Below are 20172 nucleotides of genomic sequence, written 5' to 3' on the forward strand. Positions count from 1 at the left end.
GTTGTATTGCTTAGGGAATAATGACAAGAAAAGAGCCTGCATGCGTTCAGTACAGACATCACATTTCTAATCTTTTCAGTGCTTATTTGGTTGAATCACAGATGCAGAACACAAAGACGGAAGAGTGCCACCTGTACTCTGACTTACGAGTTGATGTATGCATGGTTGATATGTGCCTGGATGGATGGTTCTACTCTCAACTCATAGACGATTTTGGTTCTTGAGCTTTCGGTATGAAACCAGACCTCAAACAGGAAGAAGTTCACTAAAAATGTCACAGTGAAGGGGCCTACTTCAGCAGCCCTGTCCCCATAGGCAATATACTGCACTGCTAGTAAACTTCCAACTGGGAGGTGAGGGAAAAACTTGACCCACTACCACTTTCTCTTAGAATGAAGAAGAAAATCAACTGACCTCCGAGAACCATGTGATGTGACCATCATCACCAATATGAGTTGCTTCCCAGAACAAAGACAGCGCGGCTGAGAAGCAGAGGAGAGCCTGGCATGCACACAGACACTCACATGTTTCCACACAGCTGACTTGCCCAGCACTTCTCACCGGTCCAGGCGCACCTGCTGGAGCCGTGCGGCAGGTGGATGTCCGCAGTAGGCTGGCCTATGCACTAGGGTTCTGTTTTGTACCCAGCCGTCTCCAAGAGCTAACTATGGTTGGAAGAACCCTCCCGGTTCCAGTTCTGCTCCCAGTCCAGGTAACCAGGAGGCACGGATACCAGGTCATCCCCTGCCTGCCTGCCTGCTTGATTAATAACACGTCAACATCCCTTGGGTTCCCTGGATCAATTCTCTCCTGTTTAGAATTGAGACTGGCACCTTACTCTAATTTTCAAGGGGGAGGAGAGAAGTTATTGTTATCTAGGAATCTGTCTATCTTTTCTTCTAATGCTGCAAATTAATTACTAAGTTTGTCAAGTCTGCCTACTACATACTAAATACAGGTAAAGAATTTCTAATCCAAGCCAGGCGCGGTGGCGCACACTTGTAATCTCAGCATTCGGAAGGGTGAGACCAGAGGATGGCAGTTCGTGGACAGCCCCAGCTACTTAGTGAGGCCCTTCACAACTCAGTGAGACCCTGTTTCAAAATAAAGAATAACAACAACAACCAAAAAAAAAAATAGAGTTGGGGATATAGCTTGGAGGTAGAATGCCCCTGGGTTGCATCTCCAGTAACACACACACACACACACACACACACACACACACACACACACACACAAAAGAATTTCTACAAAAATTTCAAGATGTTGAAGGTTTATGAGCATTGAGATAATGCTACAGGTGGAAAATTCCATATCTGACCTTGTATGAGAGGTTGCAGTCAAAATGCAAGCACACTAAAAATAACCTATAAAAATCACCCTCAGACTATAATAGGGTGCATTTTGTTTTCAGTCTTGGGTCCCATCCCCGAGATACCTCATTATATGGATGCAAATATTCCACAATCTAAAAATTCTGCAGTCCTAAATATTTTTGGCCCAAGCATTTTGGCCAAGGGAGACCCAACCTGGACCTACCCCCCCCTCCTCCTGTCTGGCTCGTCTGCTCTCACTGGAGTCACTGTGGCGACCTCCTAATTAGCTCCTGTGCCACACTCCAAGCCCATCATGCACACCGCTGACTGCTTTACACCACAAATACCGTCCTTTCACGCCTCTGCCTGCACAGCCCAGTCTACAGTCCAGACTCCTTATACGGATGACCACACTCTACCCCAAGAGCTGGAAAACCTTTTCTCTAGAAAGGGCCCTACAGTGAATACTTTGGGTTTTGAGGCCTCTGTACACTACAACACTTGCTAAAGCACAAAAGCACCCATGGCCTGTGTGTAAACAGACAACTGTGACCACACTTTGATAAAACTTTATGCACAAATGCCTGCAGTGGGTGGGATTTGGCCTTTCCTCTAACCCAATGCAGAAGAGCCCCACCTCCTGGCACGGGGACCCTCAGCCAGGCCTCCTCCAATAAATGGCTCTGGACGCCAGTCTTGCCTCTGCGTCCCAGCCGCACAGCGTGTGCTTCGGTGGCCTTCCTCTCTCTTCCCTCTGTAGGACTGTGACCGCCGCCACCTCTCATCCTTCGAGCCTCAGTGTATGCTGCTTTGTCGCTGAGGTCTCCACTAATTCTTCCCCAAGGAGATTTTGTTCCCCTGTACCTGTATTTTCAAAGAACTGAGACATAAGTCTCTTAGTTCTTAACTCCCTCACTGTGCCTGACACACATCAGATGTTCAATGCTCACTGGATAACAGGGAATAAATAAATTGCTGAGCAAATATAATTCCAAAAGCCACAGTGCCCACAAGTCCTGGGTAAAATTCAGCAGTGCAATCTACACAAAGGGCTCACCATTACTATCATGAAGTCTCCAGCACCGTGCTCTGCCTACAGTATACTTTCAGTTACTGCAATCCATAAAAGCTCAGCATCAGGAAGCTAAAAAGGCCTTGGGGAGCATTAAGTAGCGCTCTCTCAGTGTGTCTAGCCTTATGGCTGGCCCTAAGGGGCCAGAGAGGGAAAGAGGCTGGCTAATGGAGGTCTCCTCCCAGCCCCAATTCCCAGTCTCAACCGCAGCTGCTCCTTGTTTCATTTGCAAAAAGGCTTCTGCCATACATTTTTTAATCTATATGATTCAACACATCCCTGCTCTGTTCGCCTGTTAACCCCAAGTCGCTTTCCCTTATCCCTAAAGCCTGGCCCTGTCTCCTGTCCTCCCTGCTTCCCACTCCCCTTTCCCTGCTGCCTGATGCTGCATCTCTGAGCTGGGGTCCCCGGCTGAAACCCTTGTTAACTGTGACTGTACTCGTCCTGGATAAAGTCTGCTTCCAAAGCCTCTGGGAGAGAACCCACGTGGTCCCAACTCAACCTTGGGCCCCAGCACTGGTCAACATGGCTCCTGGGAAGGAAGTCCAGGGGAACTGAGGAGCCATTAAGCCCCAGCACTAGGTCAACACAGCCCCGGGAAGGAAGTCAAGGGGACCTGAGGAGCCACTGGGCCCCAGCACTGGGTCAATGTGGTCCCTGGGAAGGAAGTTCAGGGGACTTGAGAAGCCACTGAGCCCCAGCACTGGGTCAACACAGCCCCGGGAAGGAAGTCCAGGGGACCTGAGGAGCCATTGAGCCCCAGCACTAGGTCAACACAGCCCCGGGAAGGAAGTCCAGGGGACCTGAGGAGCCACTGGGCCCCAGCACTGGGTCAATATGGCCCCCGGGAAGGAAGTCCAGGGGACCTGAGGATCCACTGGGCCCCAGCACTAGGTCAACGTGGCCCCTGGAAGTCCAGGGGACCCAAGGAGCCATTGCTAGGAGCATTGCACCTGTCACTCCTGCCCCTCTGTACTACCTGTGTCTGCTTCTCCACTAGACTGTAAACTCCTGAGGATGGAGCCGAATCTTACTAATAGAATTAAAGCGCCTCCTTATGGAAGGAATATTTGCCCTGCAGATACTGGATAAAGTACAAACGTATTCCATATAGAATTCAGGAATCATGTTGAAACTAGACATCTTTACATTTTTATTTATTTATTTTTGCAGGTCTGGGAATGGAACCCAGGGGCATTCCACCTCCGAGCTCCATCTCCTACCCTATTTTTTAGTCTTTATTTTGAAACAGGGTCTTACTGAGTTACGGAGGGCCTAAGTAGCTGAGGCTGTCTGGGAACCATGATCCTCCAGTCTCAGCCTCCCCAATACAAGCGTGTGCCACCACGCCCGGCTTCAAACTGGACATTTTTAGAAATGGGAGGATTCTTGGCTAGAGATCATCTAGCCCCCAAAGTGAAAGTGAAAGGCTCCATTTAGAAAAAAAAAGCATAAGCCCCTAGCAGCTAGCTAATAGTTAAAACAGCCAGCTAATAGTTAAAAAGAAAAAGTATATTTTACTGCAGCTTACAGCTTAGAAATGTAAGATATGTGATAAGCCCACCCCATCTTATCTATGCTGTCTGGGCCAGAGCGCCTTGACCCGGGAGCTTACTGACTGCACCTGGTATTTTATCTAACACTTGACTACAGAATGTACTTTTCAAATGATTTTGTAATTTTCTGTAAACGCATGCAATTTAGCCCAAAATCCCCTAACTAATGGTCTTTTCCCTATAAATACCCTCAGTTTCAGTGGCTCGAGGCCGAACTCCTATACGAGTCGGCCCCAGTGCACTGGCTCCTTAATAAACTTTTTTTTTTACCTTTTGCTTTTGCATCAAGGAGAATAAAGTTTCTCATGTGTTCTTGCTGTCGTCGCTTATCCCGAGGCTGATTGAGGGTCTCCCCTCGGCGGGGGTCTTACAAAAGCAGTAGATGAACATTTATTCAAGAAATATGGGCTGGGCACTCATATCCTTGCACTGCCCTAGAAGCTCTGGGTTCGGTGGGGATCACATTAACGCTTCATTAAACTCCTAATAGGTAAACAATAAATAGATATACAATGTGTTAGGTAGTGAAAACAATGTTCTACTATAAAGGACAGATTCCACTCCTACAGGGCAGTCAAGGAAGGCCTTGGAGAGGCAATGTGGGAGCAGAGAGGAAGCCAAGTGAATGTGGGAGGAAACTGCTCCAGGTGGAAGATGCAGCAACGCCGAGGTCTGGGGTGCGCATGCGCTCAAGTATAGTGTGGGCAGCATTGCGGCGCCGAGGCCTGCGGTGCGCATGCGCCGGCCGCGGCGTGGGCAACAGAGCCCAGGGTAGCCAGCAGCATAGACGGGGAGGGTTGAGCAGAGGGGGTGTGGCTCCAGATCACTTGGCTTTAGGCCACTCTAAGAACTCTGAATTTCAGCCAGCAGCTCAAGACAATCAATTCCTAAGAACGAAGTTTAGCTTTCATAAAAGCAAGGCATGGTAAACAAATGACAAAATTTCATCTGTATGCCTAATTTGAAAACAGAATTCCCAACAACTCAGGATTGCTATTTATAGTTGAAATACTATAAGCTTGTTTATAATTGAAACATTTTTGTTTTCCCAGGAGCCCCTACAGTTTTGTGGTCTGAGTTCTCAGATTTAGTAACGCGGTGACTGAGGCTCAGAAAGATGATGTGGCCAGCCCACGTCACAGCACAGCTGCAGCTAACACAGGTTCCCGGATGTCCTGGGTAGCGCTCTTCATGGGCCCTGCTGCCTCAGGGCATGCAGCTGGCTGCTTATAGGAGAAATAGTACTAAAGGGAGGACAGAAGAACAGCCAGGCTCTGTGGTGAAGGCTCTCACAGCCCCAGGCCTTTGCTCCCCAACCAACAGGTAAGGGAAGGCCGGCAGGAGGGAGGGACACTTTGGTTCTTCCTGTCCACCACCCTTTACTTACTCCCTACTCCAGACTCGACTCGAGGATGTGACCATGTATCCAAGCCACTGCTGTTCACAGGCTGAGGCGGACTTACAGTGACCTGACCCACTCAAGAGCCTTACCCCTCTGGCCACAACCACTACTAAGAGAGAGGACTCGGATCCAAGCAAACCAATTAGAGCCCATTCCCACATTTTTACAGATAAGAGACAGAGAAAGAAGCTGCACCCTGGATTTACCAATGAGGTCATATAGGTTTTGGTTAGCTTACTATTAACTTGAGACCAAAAAAGCCCTACAGTCACTTGCAGATCCTGTCTCATTTCATCTGCCCAATTTTAGAAATGAAGAAACCACCAGGCGTGGTGGTGCACACTTAAAATCCCAGCATTTGGGAGGCTGAGACGGGAGGATCAGGGTTTGTGGCCAGCCTCAGCTACTTAGTGAGGCCCTCTACAACTCAGTGAGACAGTTTCCAAATAAACAATAAAAAATAGGGCTGGGGGTGTAGCTTGAAGTGTAGCTTGAAGGAAGAATGCAATGCACCTGGGTTCCATCCCCAGTACAGAAAGAAAGAAAGAAAGAAAGAGATTAAGTAACTTTTCAAATTCATAGTTAGAGGCATTCCAATTCAAGTCTCTCCTATAAAACCCATTCATTATTAACCCAAGAGGAAACTCTTAACAATTCAAAAGCTAAACAATTTTTGTTTAATATGGTAGTGGAAACTGGCATAGTGGCACACACCTATAATCCCAGTTCTTGGGTGACAGAGACTAGAGGATCACAGGTTCAAGGCTAGCCTTAGCAATATAGTGAGACCTTCAGCAATTTAGTGAGACCATTTCCAAATAAAATAGAACGTAACCTGAAGGTACAAAGCCTCTGGGTTCCATCCCCAGCAACACACACACACACACACACACACACACACACACACACTCCAGAGTTCTGCTTTAGGTATACAAGTCTATTTAACTATATGTCAAGTCAGATATCAGTAGATTTCAATTTGAATGTTCAGCCCAAAAACTGGTAATGAGGAGATAGAAAGGAAATAGGCAGATAGGGAAAAGGCCTCCGTAGAAAAAAAATCTAATTTCCTGAGGGGTGAGGGGCCAAGGTTCAGAGATAAGAAGGACCAAAGCTTCACAAAGCCACTGGTTTACTAATCAACAAACCCAGGAGCCACCACCAGAGCAAGTCTGGCATTCCTGAAAGGAGACTCTTCAAAGGACTTGCAAATACCCTATGCAAATTCTGAGAGCTGCTTCCCAGAATTCCCAGGATCCCAAACTCATCCTAACCTAAAAGAGGACACGCAGGCATCTGGCAAAGGCCCTAGCCAGCCACCAAATGGGGTTTTTCCCTCTCAGGACCCACCTCCCCTTTGGGGGAGCTTTTCTCTCTCCCGCAGATCATGTTAGCTCTGAGAGAAGGCAGAGTGCAATTGAGGGCACATGGCTCGGCTGCTCTCGGGTAGTGACCTAAAGGCCTCTGCTGGACACCAAGGCTGACCAGGGCCCCTAGGGGTGACCTGTACCTCTTTTCTGGCAGATCGCATGGACCCTGGGAGAAAGTAGTTTGCAACTGACGGCACTTGGCTCGGGAGACACTCAGGTAGTGACCTAAAGGCAGCTACTGGACACCAGGGCCCCAACAGCCCCTTTGGGGTGTTCAGCCACCTTTCCCCCCCTTCCCTGCTGCTTCCAATAAACCTTTTACTCCCCTCCTTGCAGTCTGCAGGTGTCATTCTTCACTCACCATAGACAAGAACCCTGTAAGGAAACGCCGAGTTTCTTCTCAAGAACCCCCTGCTTCATCTTGGGGGCTCAGAAGAAACCCCCGTGTCAGTAATAGCTCCTGGGACACAAGGTTGCAGAGTTCAAAATCCATGGGAGTTAGCACTAGCTTCTTTAACAGTGGGATGTAGCCGTGGGTTCTTGTTCTTAGCTATCTTAGGAAAGAATTGCCGGAATTCATTTTGCTGTAAGCTTAAGCAATTGTATTATTACAAAGACAGAAAGATAGGACAGAACTTAAATTAAAGCACTACATCATAAAGAGAGAGTGACATAGTGGAATGCCTTGAAAATAAGTCACTGAAGTTTCTGGAATCAGAACAGTTTTATACCAATAATCTTCTGACTGGACTAGATCCGCCCCTTCCGGGTCAAGTCTTTTGATGTGGGATTCCCTCCTGTGGGCCTGCCCTGTCTCAGGTACAGACCCCAAGCCTTTTGTTACACCCCAAAATGTGTTCATTGATTTGGGGAGTCTGGGATCTCTTTAAAGGCTTGTGGCATGCCCCCTACATCCTTGGGGAATTTTGCTTGCCTTTAAAATGGAAAAAACCCTGGGCTCCCTCTGTTTTCGTGGTGCCTGGAACTCTGCAGGGTTCCTTCTCTGTCTGAGTGCCTACCTGCACCCAAGCGCTGGCTTTCTAAAACGACTATTTTCAAATACATTTTGAAGCCATTCCCTAATACTGACTCATTAACAACTGAGGCTATTTTTAAATACATCTGAAGCCATTTCCCAATACTGGCACGGCTTCCCTCAACAGGGGAAGAAGAGAAGAGGAGCAGCCTCCTTGGAACACATAGGCGGAGGCACAGAGAGGCTTTACGAGTGCAAACTGCAGGGTGCTGGGCCATGGTGCCCTGGGCCCCGTGCAAGGCTGTGCTCATCCTTCTATGCACTTTCTTGGCCTCCCTTTTAAAGCAGTGAAAGTGCCAGGCAGCTGAGAGCTTTTGGAGACCAGGGCTTGGAGCTAATGAAGAAAGTACGTCTGAATGGCATACGTGGGGAAGAGGAAGGTGCCGAAGGAGAGTGGTAATCATCAGTATGGTTCTTTATAATATATGCACAGTCTCATAACTGCCTAAAAATTAGCTTGTGATTTAAGTAAGGTATTACCATGTACACTCTACAGAAGTGGAAAAAGAAATGCAGCTAAGAGAGCTTGCCCAAGTTCACCCCATCTAAGAAGCGGGACGCAGACCTGAATCCAAGCCCCAATTCCCTTTTTAACCCCTGGCCCTCATTAGCCCTGTGCTTCCAATGGTTAACTTGTCAACACTCACTACAAAGTGGCCTATTCACCATTATTTGCAGTTGTTCAAATGATATTCTCTCCATAAAATGTGAAATGCCATTACTTTCAGTTGTAATATAACGGGACGGTATGTATTTCAGCTGCATTTGCTGATAGAAATTATGCAAAACATAAACTAAATCTGCATTAGCAAGCATGCATTTGCTAATATAAATTTAGCAAAATTAAACATAGAAAGGAATGATAGAGAAAAAACCAGCAAGAGGAGAACGAGATACAGTTTCAACACATGTTACTTCTACAACAATTTCAGCTACATGGAAATCTGACATTAAGGCATGTTTTGTCCAAAATGAGGAACTGGAATCTCAGTAGGTAAAATATGTCCTAGCAACAAGAGCAATGCTTGGAGGGATGCACTGATCGAAGGGGAAAAGGCCCTTTTCCTTATGTCTGACAATCAGGGTTATACCCATATTAGAAGAGGTACTCCTAATACCTACCAGGTATGTGGAGTCCAGGCCAAACAGAATGCCAACCAGACTGGCACACCTGACTGTGGTGAACGCACAGGAAACCCATTACTGGCTTGCTGCTATAATTTCCACACAGGAACAAGAGGAATGGGCAATGGCTACAAGAGGAGAAGATAACACAAGACAACTGCAATGTCAAATCAAGATTCCTCAAAAGAATGCACGTTTTTCCCAGTCAAGAAGGGTATTGGCCCTAAGCACAGCCCAGGTCCCTTCTTGACAGGATCTCCAAGCCTTGACATCACTCCTCATCATTAAACAGCAAAAGTGGATCTTACAGCGACTTGCAATCTAACCCTGCGACAAACACAGAAAAGCTCTTCTCAACCATTTCTGACAAGCAGTAGTCCTTCTGTGCGATTACCTGCAGGGATAGGGAACTCAGGACTCCAGGGTCCTATTATCATCCCTGAGGCTCACTAGCTAAAATAGTCTCAAGCATATTCTCACCACTCAGGAAGGTCCCACGTGGGCACAGCGCTCTCTACAGCTTCTCATCTCTGGCATTCTCAATTTTTCTATCCCCAAGGAGGACCCAAACTCATCACAGAATTAGAAATCACTGACTTCAGAAAGGACCTTCCAAAACTGCAATATTTATACAACCATTCCATTAGGGGAACTCAAGGAACAGCTCAAGCCAAATTGGAGAGGTGGAAAATAAAAAGGAACCAGTTTACAGATAAATTAACTGAAGTCATAAAACTTGCTTAATAACAACAGATGGCTACAAGTTGCAAAGTTAAGACAAAAACCTGGTATTTTGGGCCTTCTCTTGCGTACCCACGAACCACATAACACCTGAGTGCCTACAAAGCAAAGCTCAAACTCCACACGAGTGATCTATAAGGCCTTTCAAGATCTCTCCTTGCCCGCTACTCCAGTCCAACCTGGGCCAGCCTGTTCCCTACCTCACACCTTTGTACATGCTGTTCTCTCAGCCTCAGGTGCCTTCCCCACTTGATCTGCAGTGGAACCAACTCTTCCTCCGCTTCTAGGATTTGTTTCAGGAATCACTGTCCTAATAAAGCTGTTCTGGTCTTCAGGTGGAACTGGCCACCCTCTCCTTTGTGCACAAACACCTGCGAGGATTAATGCATTTTTTTATATATCTCTCTCCTCCACTGACGTTTTTATACTGTGTTATTCTAAGACAGTGCTGGTCAGAAGGTAGATACTTAATAGATGTTTATTGATGTTTATTTATCTGACCCAATCCTCCTTCTGAAACTTAAACATCCTTTGCAAAATGCCATTTATTAATTCATGCATACATATATTGATTCAAAAATATATAAACATCTAAAAAGTGCCAGACATTGGACAATGTGCCAGTCAGAGGTGAATTTACTGTGGAATTGATTAACCTTAAGCTTCAGAGGCCCCTCACTTGCACCTTCCAAACCTATGAGCTCTTTTTGTGATTTTTGTTATATTTCTTCAAAAGGGTACACAGAACTTTATAAGGTTTAGGCCACACAAAAACTAGATCTACACTTGGTGCCAAAAGTTATATATTATACTAGGCAAACATTATCTCTCCCTTTATAGAGTTTTCAGTTTCACAGGGAAAACAGACAACCATCTGTTCATTCATTCACTCAAGAAACGTTTACTAAGCAATGCTCTGAGTCATGCACTCTGAGATGAAGCCAACCCTCTCCCTGCCCTTAAGGAGAAGGTCCCTCCTCTCCAGGAGATGAACCAAGGCCTGCTGTGTTCAGGGAACAGAAAGAAGTTTAGAGGAACTGTAACACAGTGTTTGGAAAGAGTACCTAAGCCAGTCTCAAGAGGTCTTCGTCCTACCTATTGCAGGAGACAAAGGAAAAGGAGAGTCCAGCTTGAATGTGGGTTTTGGACACAATGAGGGTCGGAGGGGATTCAAGTCAAGTAAACAGAAGAGGCAAACACAGTATGGTCAGCGCTGCAACAGAAAGCAAAAAACCATGTAGACGTTTCCCAGGCCATGAAGACTCCAGTGACCGCGAGCTCACAAAGTAACCCGTGGACTCTGCGGATAGGTTTCTGAGCGCCTCTTTTCTCTAAGGAGAAATCTGCTTTCTGGGGTCCCCGATATGCCTCCCCACTTCTTCAGAATAAGCCTGCTCCTCCTCCTAGACAGCTGTCGGCTCTCCGGTCCCCTTGGGCTCACTTTCTCCACACAATGCTCTCGGGCCGGGGTCTGGTTTGGGATCGGAAGTCTCCCGCTACCCCCGCTGTTTCCATAGCAACCAGCTCACCACTTCGCGGGCCCGGCTGGAGAAGTCGCCCTTGGGCCGGGGGCTCCGGCGAAACAGCTCATCGCGGCTGCCATCGACCCCGCCGCCCACCGCCACTCCCAGGGCCTTGTTCCGCGTCTTCACCGTCTTGACGCTCGCCCGGAACAGCAGCGTGATGTCCACCGCCATGGCGCCCCGCGCCTTCAGCCCGGCACCGGCCCGCCCACGTCAGCAGCCGGCGATCGCGGCGCAAGCCCCGCAGCGGGGGGACGGTTCCGGCTCTGCACGCCTCCGCCCGGCAACGGCGACGCGAGAAGAAAGGTTCCGGTCTCCGCCCGGATACCGCGGCCAGAGGAGGAAGGTTCCGGCTTCGGCGGCGACGCGTTCTCGGGCTCCCTTTTCTCCTCCCGGGAAACCTCGGGTGGCTCGGGCTCGAGGATGCTTCCGGAGCTCCGGTGCCCCGAGAGCGAGGGGACCCTGAAGCCGGGAGGCTCGCTCCCTCGCGTGCTTCCCGGACAGACGGAGCCCGCACCCTTACAGCGTGGACGCGCGAGCTTTACCGACCTTGACCTTTGACTCCAAGGATTCGCCTTGAGCCCAGCGGTGCTGGGGCGCAGCCGGAAGCAGAGGCAGAAGCCAGAGGCCTTTCTTCTCCAGCAATCTCCAGCACTTCTGCCAAGGGAAGCCAGCGCCTTCCTCGGAGTTCATTGATAATTAAATCAGAAGACGCCTGTAAAGTGTTTTGACGTTGCTTGGCTCCTAGTAATTGGCCAGTAAGTGTTACTGTGTTCCCAATACGATTCTTAACAGTCTAACTACTTAAGGTGGGGGAGAGAGTTGGCAGAGAAGATGTCCCCAGCAGAGTGGAAGGATGAGTATTTATTTTACACATTCAAAGGTGCAAGAGTGGCTGGAACGCCACTGGATTATGTGCATCCCTTATATGTGGGGTTTTAAATGTACCATCCGGAGTCACAGTTCCTGAGGTTAAATATACAGCAACCAATGAGAAGTTTTGTGGAGTTTTTTTTTTCCCCCTGTAGTTTGGATTCAGGGTTCAGTTTTAATTCAAGATCTGATTGAACTCAAACTATTTTTATTTTGTTTTATTTTTCCCTTAAAAAAAAAAAAAGAGGCACAACCAGAGTGTTTGTTAAAATGGAGGTTTTAATGGTCCGCAAGATGAAATTTTCTTTTGGTAATAATACTAAGATACTATTTGCCTTTTTTTGCTCTTATCTTCCCATGAGCTGTAGAGTTGAATTTTCCAGACTCCCATCCTTCAGCACACGAAATGCAGAACAGCTGTCTTCTATTAAGCCACACTTTAGCCAGATTTGCAGAATATATAAATGCTGTTTTTCTTACTAGGGTTCTGTCGTTACGGTTTTGGGGGAAAAAAATCTCATAAAAAGATACCATTATGTCAACATCCAATCAATTTATCCTTAATTTTAGATGAATAAATAAATACTCTTAAGTTTGGGGTTTGATTTTAACATGGTAAATAACAATAGTTAAAATCCATATCAACGAAAATTGCTTAGGGCCCCGAATAATTGTTTTAGTATGAAGGCATTCTGAAATCAAAAGGTTGAGAAGTTTATAAGCCATAGATGTCAAGAAAAATATGCATTTACCAGATAGGGGGGAAGAAAAGGATTCTTTAAAATTCAGATTGTAGCCTCTTCATTCTTCCTGTATGAGGAAAATAAATCCTCATATGGCTTTTAGAGGAAGAGAGAGAAAGAAAGAAATGACAGAATCTCAGCCAATGATTCTGCCTTACATAAATGGTCCTTTGTTTTATGGAGACATTAATGAGTCTTTGGCTATGCAAAGGTAAGCCTGGGGCTGAGTGGGAGGCAAGAGTTAAATTGGCTCTGCATAATAAAGTGAGGGAGGATTGAGTTAGGGGAAGGGAGGGGAAGCCAGAACTCAAGGAGGGGGCCAGGAAAGTTGAAAGCTAAGTAGTTGGAAGGGATTTTGAGTGGGAGGAAAGATCAGCTACAGCCACCTTACCATCAGTAGTGGTGCCTTGTGCCAAGACTGTGTTTGGGGCCCTGAATTTTGAGAGTAAAATGGTAGAGACAAATATCCTAAGTTTTCTGTCAGGATCTCTAAGAACAGAGGAGACTGTGGTGGAGATAAGACCCAAGGAAACTCAAAACATCAGACTAGAGCCTCAAGTGACCACAGTACATAAAATTCCTAGAAAAGTCCCAAAAGGCTCTTTTCTTCGACCCACTGGCTTATTTTAACCTACTTTCCATTTCTCTCACCCTATAGTGATCCAGGTGTTGCCCCTCAAGAGCTCTGTCCACCTGCAGGTTCCTAGAATAACTTACTTGGATAAAGGGTCTTTGCAGATGTAATTAAGTTAAGAATCTTAAGATGAGCCTATGATCCTGGGTTGCCCCAGTGAGCCCTACATGCAGCAACCAGATGCATAGAGAAGAGACGGTCATATGAAGACACAGGCTGACATTAGACAGATGGAGCCACATGCTCAGAAGTGCAGGGAGCCAAGCTGGGCGTGGTGGCGCATTCTTGTAATCCCAGTACTTGGGAGGCTGAGACAGGATTGCAGGTTCGAGGCCAGCCTCAGCTGCTCAGTGAGGCCTCCACAACTTAGTGAGACCTTGTTTCAAAATAAAGAATAAAAAAATGGGGCTAGGGTATAGCTTGGAGATAGCCCCTGGGTTTCATTCCCAGTGCTGAAAAAAAAAAGGAGATGGAGGAAGAGAAAGAGGAGGAAGAGGAAAGGAAGGAAGGGAGGAAGGAAGGAAAGAAGAAGAAGAAAAATGCAGGCAGCTACTAGAGGCTGAAAGAAGCAAAGACCATTCTCCCCCTATAACCTCAAAAGGCTGTGTGGCCTCGTCAACACCCTGACCTCAGATTTCTCCCCTCAGGAATGGAAGAAATAAATTTCTACTGTTTCGAGTCACAGAGTTTGTGTCATCTGTTATTACATCTCCAGGAAACTAATACACACCATAACCCCCACCCCTCCATCCTCCCATCTTTTCCTCATCTCCATTTTCTGGGCCTGTCTCCTTCAGCTTGGCTCTGTTGGTCCTTTGTCTCTGGGCATTCATTCCCTCTGGAAAAGCCTCCTCCAGCTGCCTCGCGACTGTGTCTTTCTTGATACTCACCCAAGTCCTGCAGCTGCCTCCCCTTGTGTTCTCTTCCATCTCTTCTTTGACCTCCCCACCATCCTCTGTTCTTGGGGAATCACATATGAGCAGGTCCCCATCCTCCAAGGATGAGGAGAGAGAAGCGTGAACTGAGTCCAGAAGGGCGCCTTTCGTCAGATGTGTAGTGACAAGGATGCCCAGTGGCCACCGGCACGTGATGATGCTTCTCCCCACGTGAGATTCAGAGAGGAGGGAGGTGCTCTTGTTCCCAGGCTTCCTCTGAAGGAGCTACTAGAATGCAGAAGTGGGGAGACGGCTTGTTTGGAGGTTCAAGCAGCGGCATGGAGGATGTGGAGTAGTGGTTCTTGATCTGGAAAGGCATGCCACTCTGAGAAGTCCAAATAAGTTCAGAGAAAGAAAGGGGATGCTCGCCATACAGCCACATCCATCCTGGGAGTCTGAAGGACCAGGTACCACCAGGACCAGGTAGTAGGAAGCAGGCCAGTCCCAGTGAGGAGTTAGGTATTGTGTAGGCAGGGAGGGGAACAGGACTCCCAGAAGATAAAGGTTAAGAAAACCAAAATCTAGAGCCTCCCCAAGAAGGAAGGTGGTTTCGTGTTGTTCACTGAACATCAACACGAACACTGAACATGAACAATTACTTGTGGAGGAGTGGGGCCATGCCAAGAATTGAAGATCTCTGGGCACCGACCAGAGACCCCTGGGCTGTTGCCATATATAGACCGAGAAACAGATGTTGAGAACAGTCTCATGGCTTCTGGGAATTAACAGTCTTAAGTGACAAGTTAACTAAAACAAGAAAAACATGATAAAACGACTTTCTTCATTAACGTCCACATAAAGGGGCTTTAAACATACATAACGCCGTACGGTCAGCACCAGTATCGGCTACCCTTTTGAGAACCCTGTCTCGAGCTTTAGCCCTGCTCTTCTCTGCCAAGACATCCTGCTGCCTCGGCATCTATGTGTTGAGACCCCCACTCCACATAGTTAATCGGCAAAAAGCCCCGAGAAAGAGGGTCGTCTCTGGCCAAAATATCCCCCACTTTTACCCTTCATGACTATTAATGATTCCTTTTAACTTTCTACACGAATTGCTCCAGTGATGTGAAATTAGGACTATAAATAGAAACTGAGTCCGTGGAAATAAACTCTCTAATAATTTGTCTAAACGTTCTTGGCTTTGCTCAATAGTAATGAAAAAACTGGCCAGAACTCAGATGCTGTGATAAGCATTCCAGCTGCAGCAATCACAAAGGGTCTCCGACCCTCACTCCTATCACTAGGTTAAGCTATTAACTCCGGTAAACTGGTAACCGATAGCTCAGTTTAAGGAAACTTTGTTTACCCTTGAGATCCTGCCTAGAGACAGAGAAGATAAAATTTTGTGTGTGACTTCGAAGCAATTTAGTTGATGAACAACTTAGTTGCCAAAATACAATAGAGCCAAGGAGAAAGATTGTTGACCTTTACGCCCAGTGTGAGCGTTCCCAAGACAGGGAGAATGCCGCATGGCTAGAAATGAAAATGACAAAATAAAGGACAGATATTCTAAATATATATGTATGAAGGAAAGGAAATACCGTAAGAGTAAGGAAGTACTTTTTCATGAAGAAGAGCTTATCATAAGAATGTCCCGACTGGGAAAGAAAGGAATTAGAAAGTTAGAAGCAGGTTGCAGAGGGTTTGTGATAGGGGCAGTTAAGGAAATACATCTGACAACTAAATCCAAGAACTTCATGGTGTTGTTTGTGGTGTCTTATTTGCCAAGCTGTGTTGTGAGTTTTTGTAAGCTTTCAGACTTCAGAAGGCAAGGCGGATGAGATCTGAGAGACTCCCATTGCATCTCCCTGGACCGCCACATCTCCCCATGCTTGTCATATGGATATAGATGGAAACTTCAAAAAAGAAAGCAAAAGAAGATTCCATGAGAAGGCGTATTCTCCAAGCCCTGGGCCTTGGGCGTGCCTGTATTGCCTTTGGAATTTACCTTTGGACCTGCCCTGCTGCAATATCGGAGCTTATCTCCTAAATGCTGGACTAGTCATTTACTTTGTTTATATGTAATTCACTATTGTTTTGCTGTGATTGCCCCCCTTCCCTTTCTTTTTTCTCCTATTATTAATCTCACTGGTGAAGGGTATAAATTTTTCGGGGTTTTTGTAATAAAGTGTCATTGGCTCAAGAAGCCTTTGTCCACCTCAGATTCTTTCCCAAGCGTCGTACCTAAAAAACTTAGGGAATTCATAGAGGGGAAGGAATCGCTGCAGATAAGTTTCTGCAGAACTCCACCTGCCTTTTGCCCCATCTTTCTGAGGATTTGACCGGGAGCTGACAATAACGACCCAACTGAGATTAGTCGGCAACACTTCTCTTTGAGAAATTGAATGGATCCTGGAGAAAGGTGGTGAGCAATGGACAGTGCATGTCCCAGGTGACACTTGGTAGTGCCAGAAGGCCATACTGGACACCGGAGTCTGCCAAGACCCAGGATAACAGAATCTTTTGAGTACCTGGGTCTGTGTGCCTAAAGAAAGAAAGGTTGGTGGGACATTAACCGTGGCTTGATTTCTGCCAATCATATCGCAGACAATCACTGTGAGGAGGTTGACTTATTCACAAAATTATCTGCTGGACATGGTAGTACAGGCCTATAATCCCAGTACTTGGGAGGCTAAGGTAGGAGAATCGCAGGTTCAAGATCAGCCTTAGCAACTTAGTGAGATCTTGTTTCAAAATATAAAGGGCTAGCCGGGCGTGGTGGCGCACGCTTGTAATCCCCACGCTTGGGATGCTGAAACAGGAGAATCGCGCAGGTTCAAAGCCAGCCGCGCTGGCTTAAGAGACCCTGTTTCCAAATAAAAAAGTATAAAATAGGTCTGGGAGTGTAGCTCGGAGGTAGAAGGTTTTCCAGGAACTCCAGTACCACAGTACCACACACACACACACACACACACACACACACACACACACATATATTTATATATATCTGAGTGTATTCCAAAGGTAGAATGCCCCCTAGATTCAATCCCCAGTACCAGAAAGGAGAAAAAGAGAAAAGAAGGAAGAAAAGAAAAGAAATTAAAACATGGCCTTTGCTAATTTTCCTGTGGGAGAACAAAGGGGTGTGTGTGAAGTGAGACACAAGAGTAAGTCACTGGTTCAGAGTGCTTCTTGACATCAGCACTGGCTTGGGAAAGACCCCTTCTTCTCCTCAGAAGACCCCTATTATCTCCTGCTACAAATCTGTTGCTATAGCATCCATTTAAGATATCACTCAGACCTCATGTGCTAGAGACAGACTTGTTTGTTAATGAGGCAGAGCCAGAGAGGATGAGTCCCAGGGAGCATGGCTCTGGGGGAGCCATTTCTTTGTCTTTCCCAGCTTCTAGAGTCTTCGTGCATTCCGTGGTTCACAGCCCTACCCTTGATCTTCAAAGGTAGGATGATGGGTCTGATTCTCACGCTGCATCACTCCAGCACCAAGCCTCCCTGTCCTGTCCACACTTGAGAATGCTTGTCATTACACGAGACCTCACCACATGGACCAGAATGAGCTCCCTCTCTGAAAACCAACTGCTACGTTTATATCTACGACATCCCCCAAAGACCTTGAACAAAGATGTTAAAGGCTTGGTCTTCGGTTTGGCACTGTTGGAGATGGTGGGAAATTAAGAGGAAGGGCCCAGCAGGAGGTCTTGAGGTCTTTGGGGGTACTCACAGAGAGGATAGTGGGATGCAGCCTCTTCTCTTACTTTGTTCCTGGCCCATGAGGGGACCAGTTTTGCTGGACTACATCTGCCATAATGTGCCGATTCATCACAGCCCAAGGCAACCTCTAAAACTATGAGTCAACAAAAAACTTTTCTCACTGTAAGTTGCTTACCTCAGATATTTCGTATAGTAACGAAAAGCCAACGAAGACACTCGCTGATCAACGGCCTTAATTTCATCTGCAATCTAGTTCCCCTTTGCCATGGAACATACATTCAGACATTAGGCCTCAGGCATCTTTGAGGAAGGTATTATTCTACTGTCACAGGGAGGTACTCCAGCAGAGAGGAGGGATGGTCATAAGCTAGGCAGAACCCACGGTGTCTTTCTGGTTGGACAAAGAGATCTGCCTGTCCTTTCTTATTTCTCAAACCGTGTTTGTGGGCCTGCTTCTTGTAACACTCCAGATACGACAGAAATAAGGGAAACAGAACCCCTGCCCTTAAAGGATTTAACCTAGTAGACGCTCCAATGTTAAAATCAGAAGGCAGCGTTCTTAGGAAATCATCTAGCCCTGTTTACCTCTTGCGGTCTTCCTCCCACTTTGCCTACCCCACTTCACAGGACTCCGCTGGCAACAGTCTCAACAGCCGCCCAAGTTCAAGTCCTCTCCCCTCCCCCCAGAGGGTTGCAAGTGTGTCCAACTTCTTCCTAGCACTTTCCGGGTCCACCCAGGAGTTTCATAAACCACCTCATAAAAACTCATTTACTGGCTTCCCCGACATAATGGCAAAAATAAACTCCTCCACACACACTTGGAAACTCCCTCCAGAAAACCTGGACATTGTTGTGCTGGCATGCATCTTGGTTTCCAACTTGAATTTCCACCACCTTTGCTTTTTGACAGTATCTTCCCTAATTAAGACAGCGGAATCCTCCACTCTTTATTGAGTTGGGCGGCAAATCACAGAATAAGTGCTTTCCCTTGCACTTTAAAAGGGTTTAATAGGAAAATATTTTTCCTACATCCTGTTTCAAGGGGAAAATGTGATTTTAGGGGACATTTTATAGTTCACAACAGGATATTGAAGGGCATTTGGTTTTGCTTAGTTTATTATGACTGTGTTTCTCCAGCATAAAGTAGTGTTTTTTGTTATTATTTAGATAAGTTTGTAGATAGCCATAGAATTATGGAAATTTAGGACTGGAAAGGGCCTTAAATATTATTCAGGCCAACTCTCCATCTTTCAGATGAGAAAACAAGCGACTTGTCCAAGATCACACATTAGTTAGTGGAGAAAACGAGATTATATTCTTTATCTCCTAACTAGTCAATGCCCCTCAAACCCACGGTGCCTCTGAACAGGGCTTAGGGCATATCACGTTCATACAAACAGATCCACATGCATCTACTGTAAGCAACGCTTTCGAATTTGAGAACTGGAGTCACTGCTGAGTGAAGTTGTGTGAGTTCCATCCACGTGCCCATTCAGCTATGGAGTCTTATCTAAACCTGTTTTCAGTGGTCTCTCAGTAGGTGGCACTGTGCCAAGTGCAGAAAATAAGGAGAAAAGCTGAAGTCTGCCTGGACCGGGGCAAGGACAAATGGACAGCCAGGTGCACACAAAGATAATTAAACATAAGCGTCTTGGTCACTTTCCTGATGCTGCAGTAGAACGCCTGAGATTGGGTACCTTACAAAGGCTTATTCAGCGCACAGTGTGGCTGCTTGGAAGCTCAAGGACCTCCTCGTTGGAGGGGACTCTGCTGCAGAGTCCTGAGGATGTGCAGGGCATCACATGGTGACGGGGGAGTTTACAAGACACAGACCCACTCTCTAGAAAACCCCTCAACTCGTTGATCCATTGATCATGGCTGGGTCAACCCATTCATAATGGCAGAGTCCTCAGGATCTAATCACCCCCCAAAGATCTTGCCTGATGCTTGTCTGTAATCCCAGTGCTTGGGAGCCAGAGACAGGAGGATCACAGGTTCTGGGCCAGCCTCAGCAATTTAGGAAGACTCTCGGCCCCATAATGAGACCCTGTTTTCAAAACAAAAAAGTAAAAAGGGCTGTGGTTATAACTCAGAGGTAGAATGGCCCTGGGTGGAAGGAAGGAAGGAAGGGAGGGAGGAAGGGAGGGAAAGGAAAGAAAGGGAGAAAAAAATCACCA

At 46.7% G+C, this 20172-nt stretch overlaps 1 protein-coding gene across 3 annotated transcripts in view; it reads right to left on the reverse strand.

The window, feature by feature from the left end:
* STX18 (syntaxin 18) overlaps positions 1-11315 on the reverse strand; it is a gene marked incomplete at both ends in the record, with an annotated part of 109072 nt that extends 97757 nt beyond the window's left edge. For 2 of the 3 annotated variants that reach the window (XM_080697974.1, XM_080697973.1), the window contains one exon: positions 11148-11315. In XM_080697974.1, coding sequence (XP_080554100.1) covers positions 11148-11315 — 168 coding nt within the window. The remainder of the gene's footprint in view (positions 1-11147) is intronic. The other variant, XM_080697975.1, reaches the window with a different exon arrangement.
* Positions 11316-20172: the final 8857 nt, after the last annotated feature.

This window comes from Muscardinus avellanarius (assembly GCF_963383645.1).
Source record: "Muscardinus avellanarius genome assembly, chromosome: 6".
Lineage (NCBI taxonomy): Eukaryota > Metazoa > Chordata > Mammalia > Rodentia > Gliridae > Muscardinus > Muscardinus avellanarius.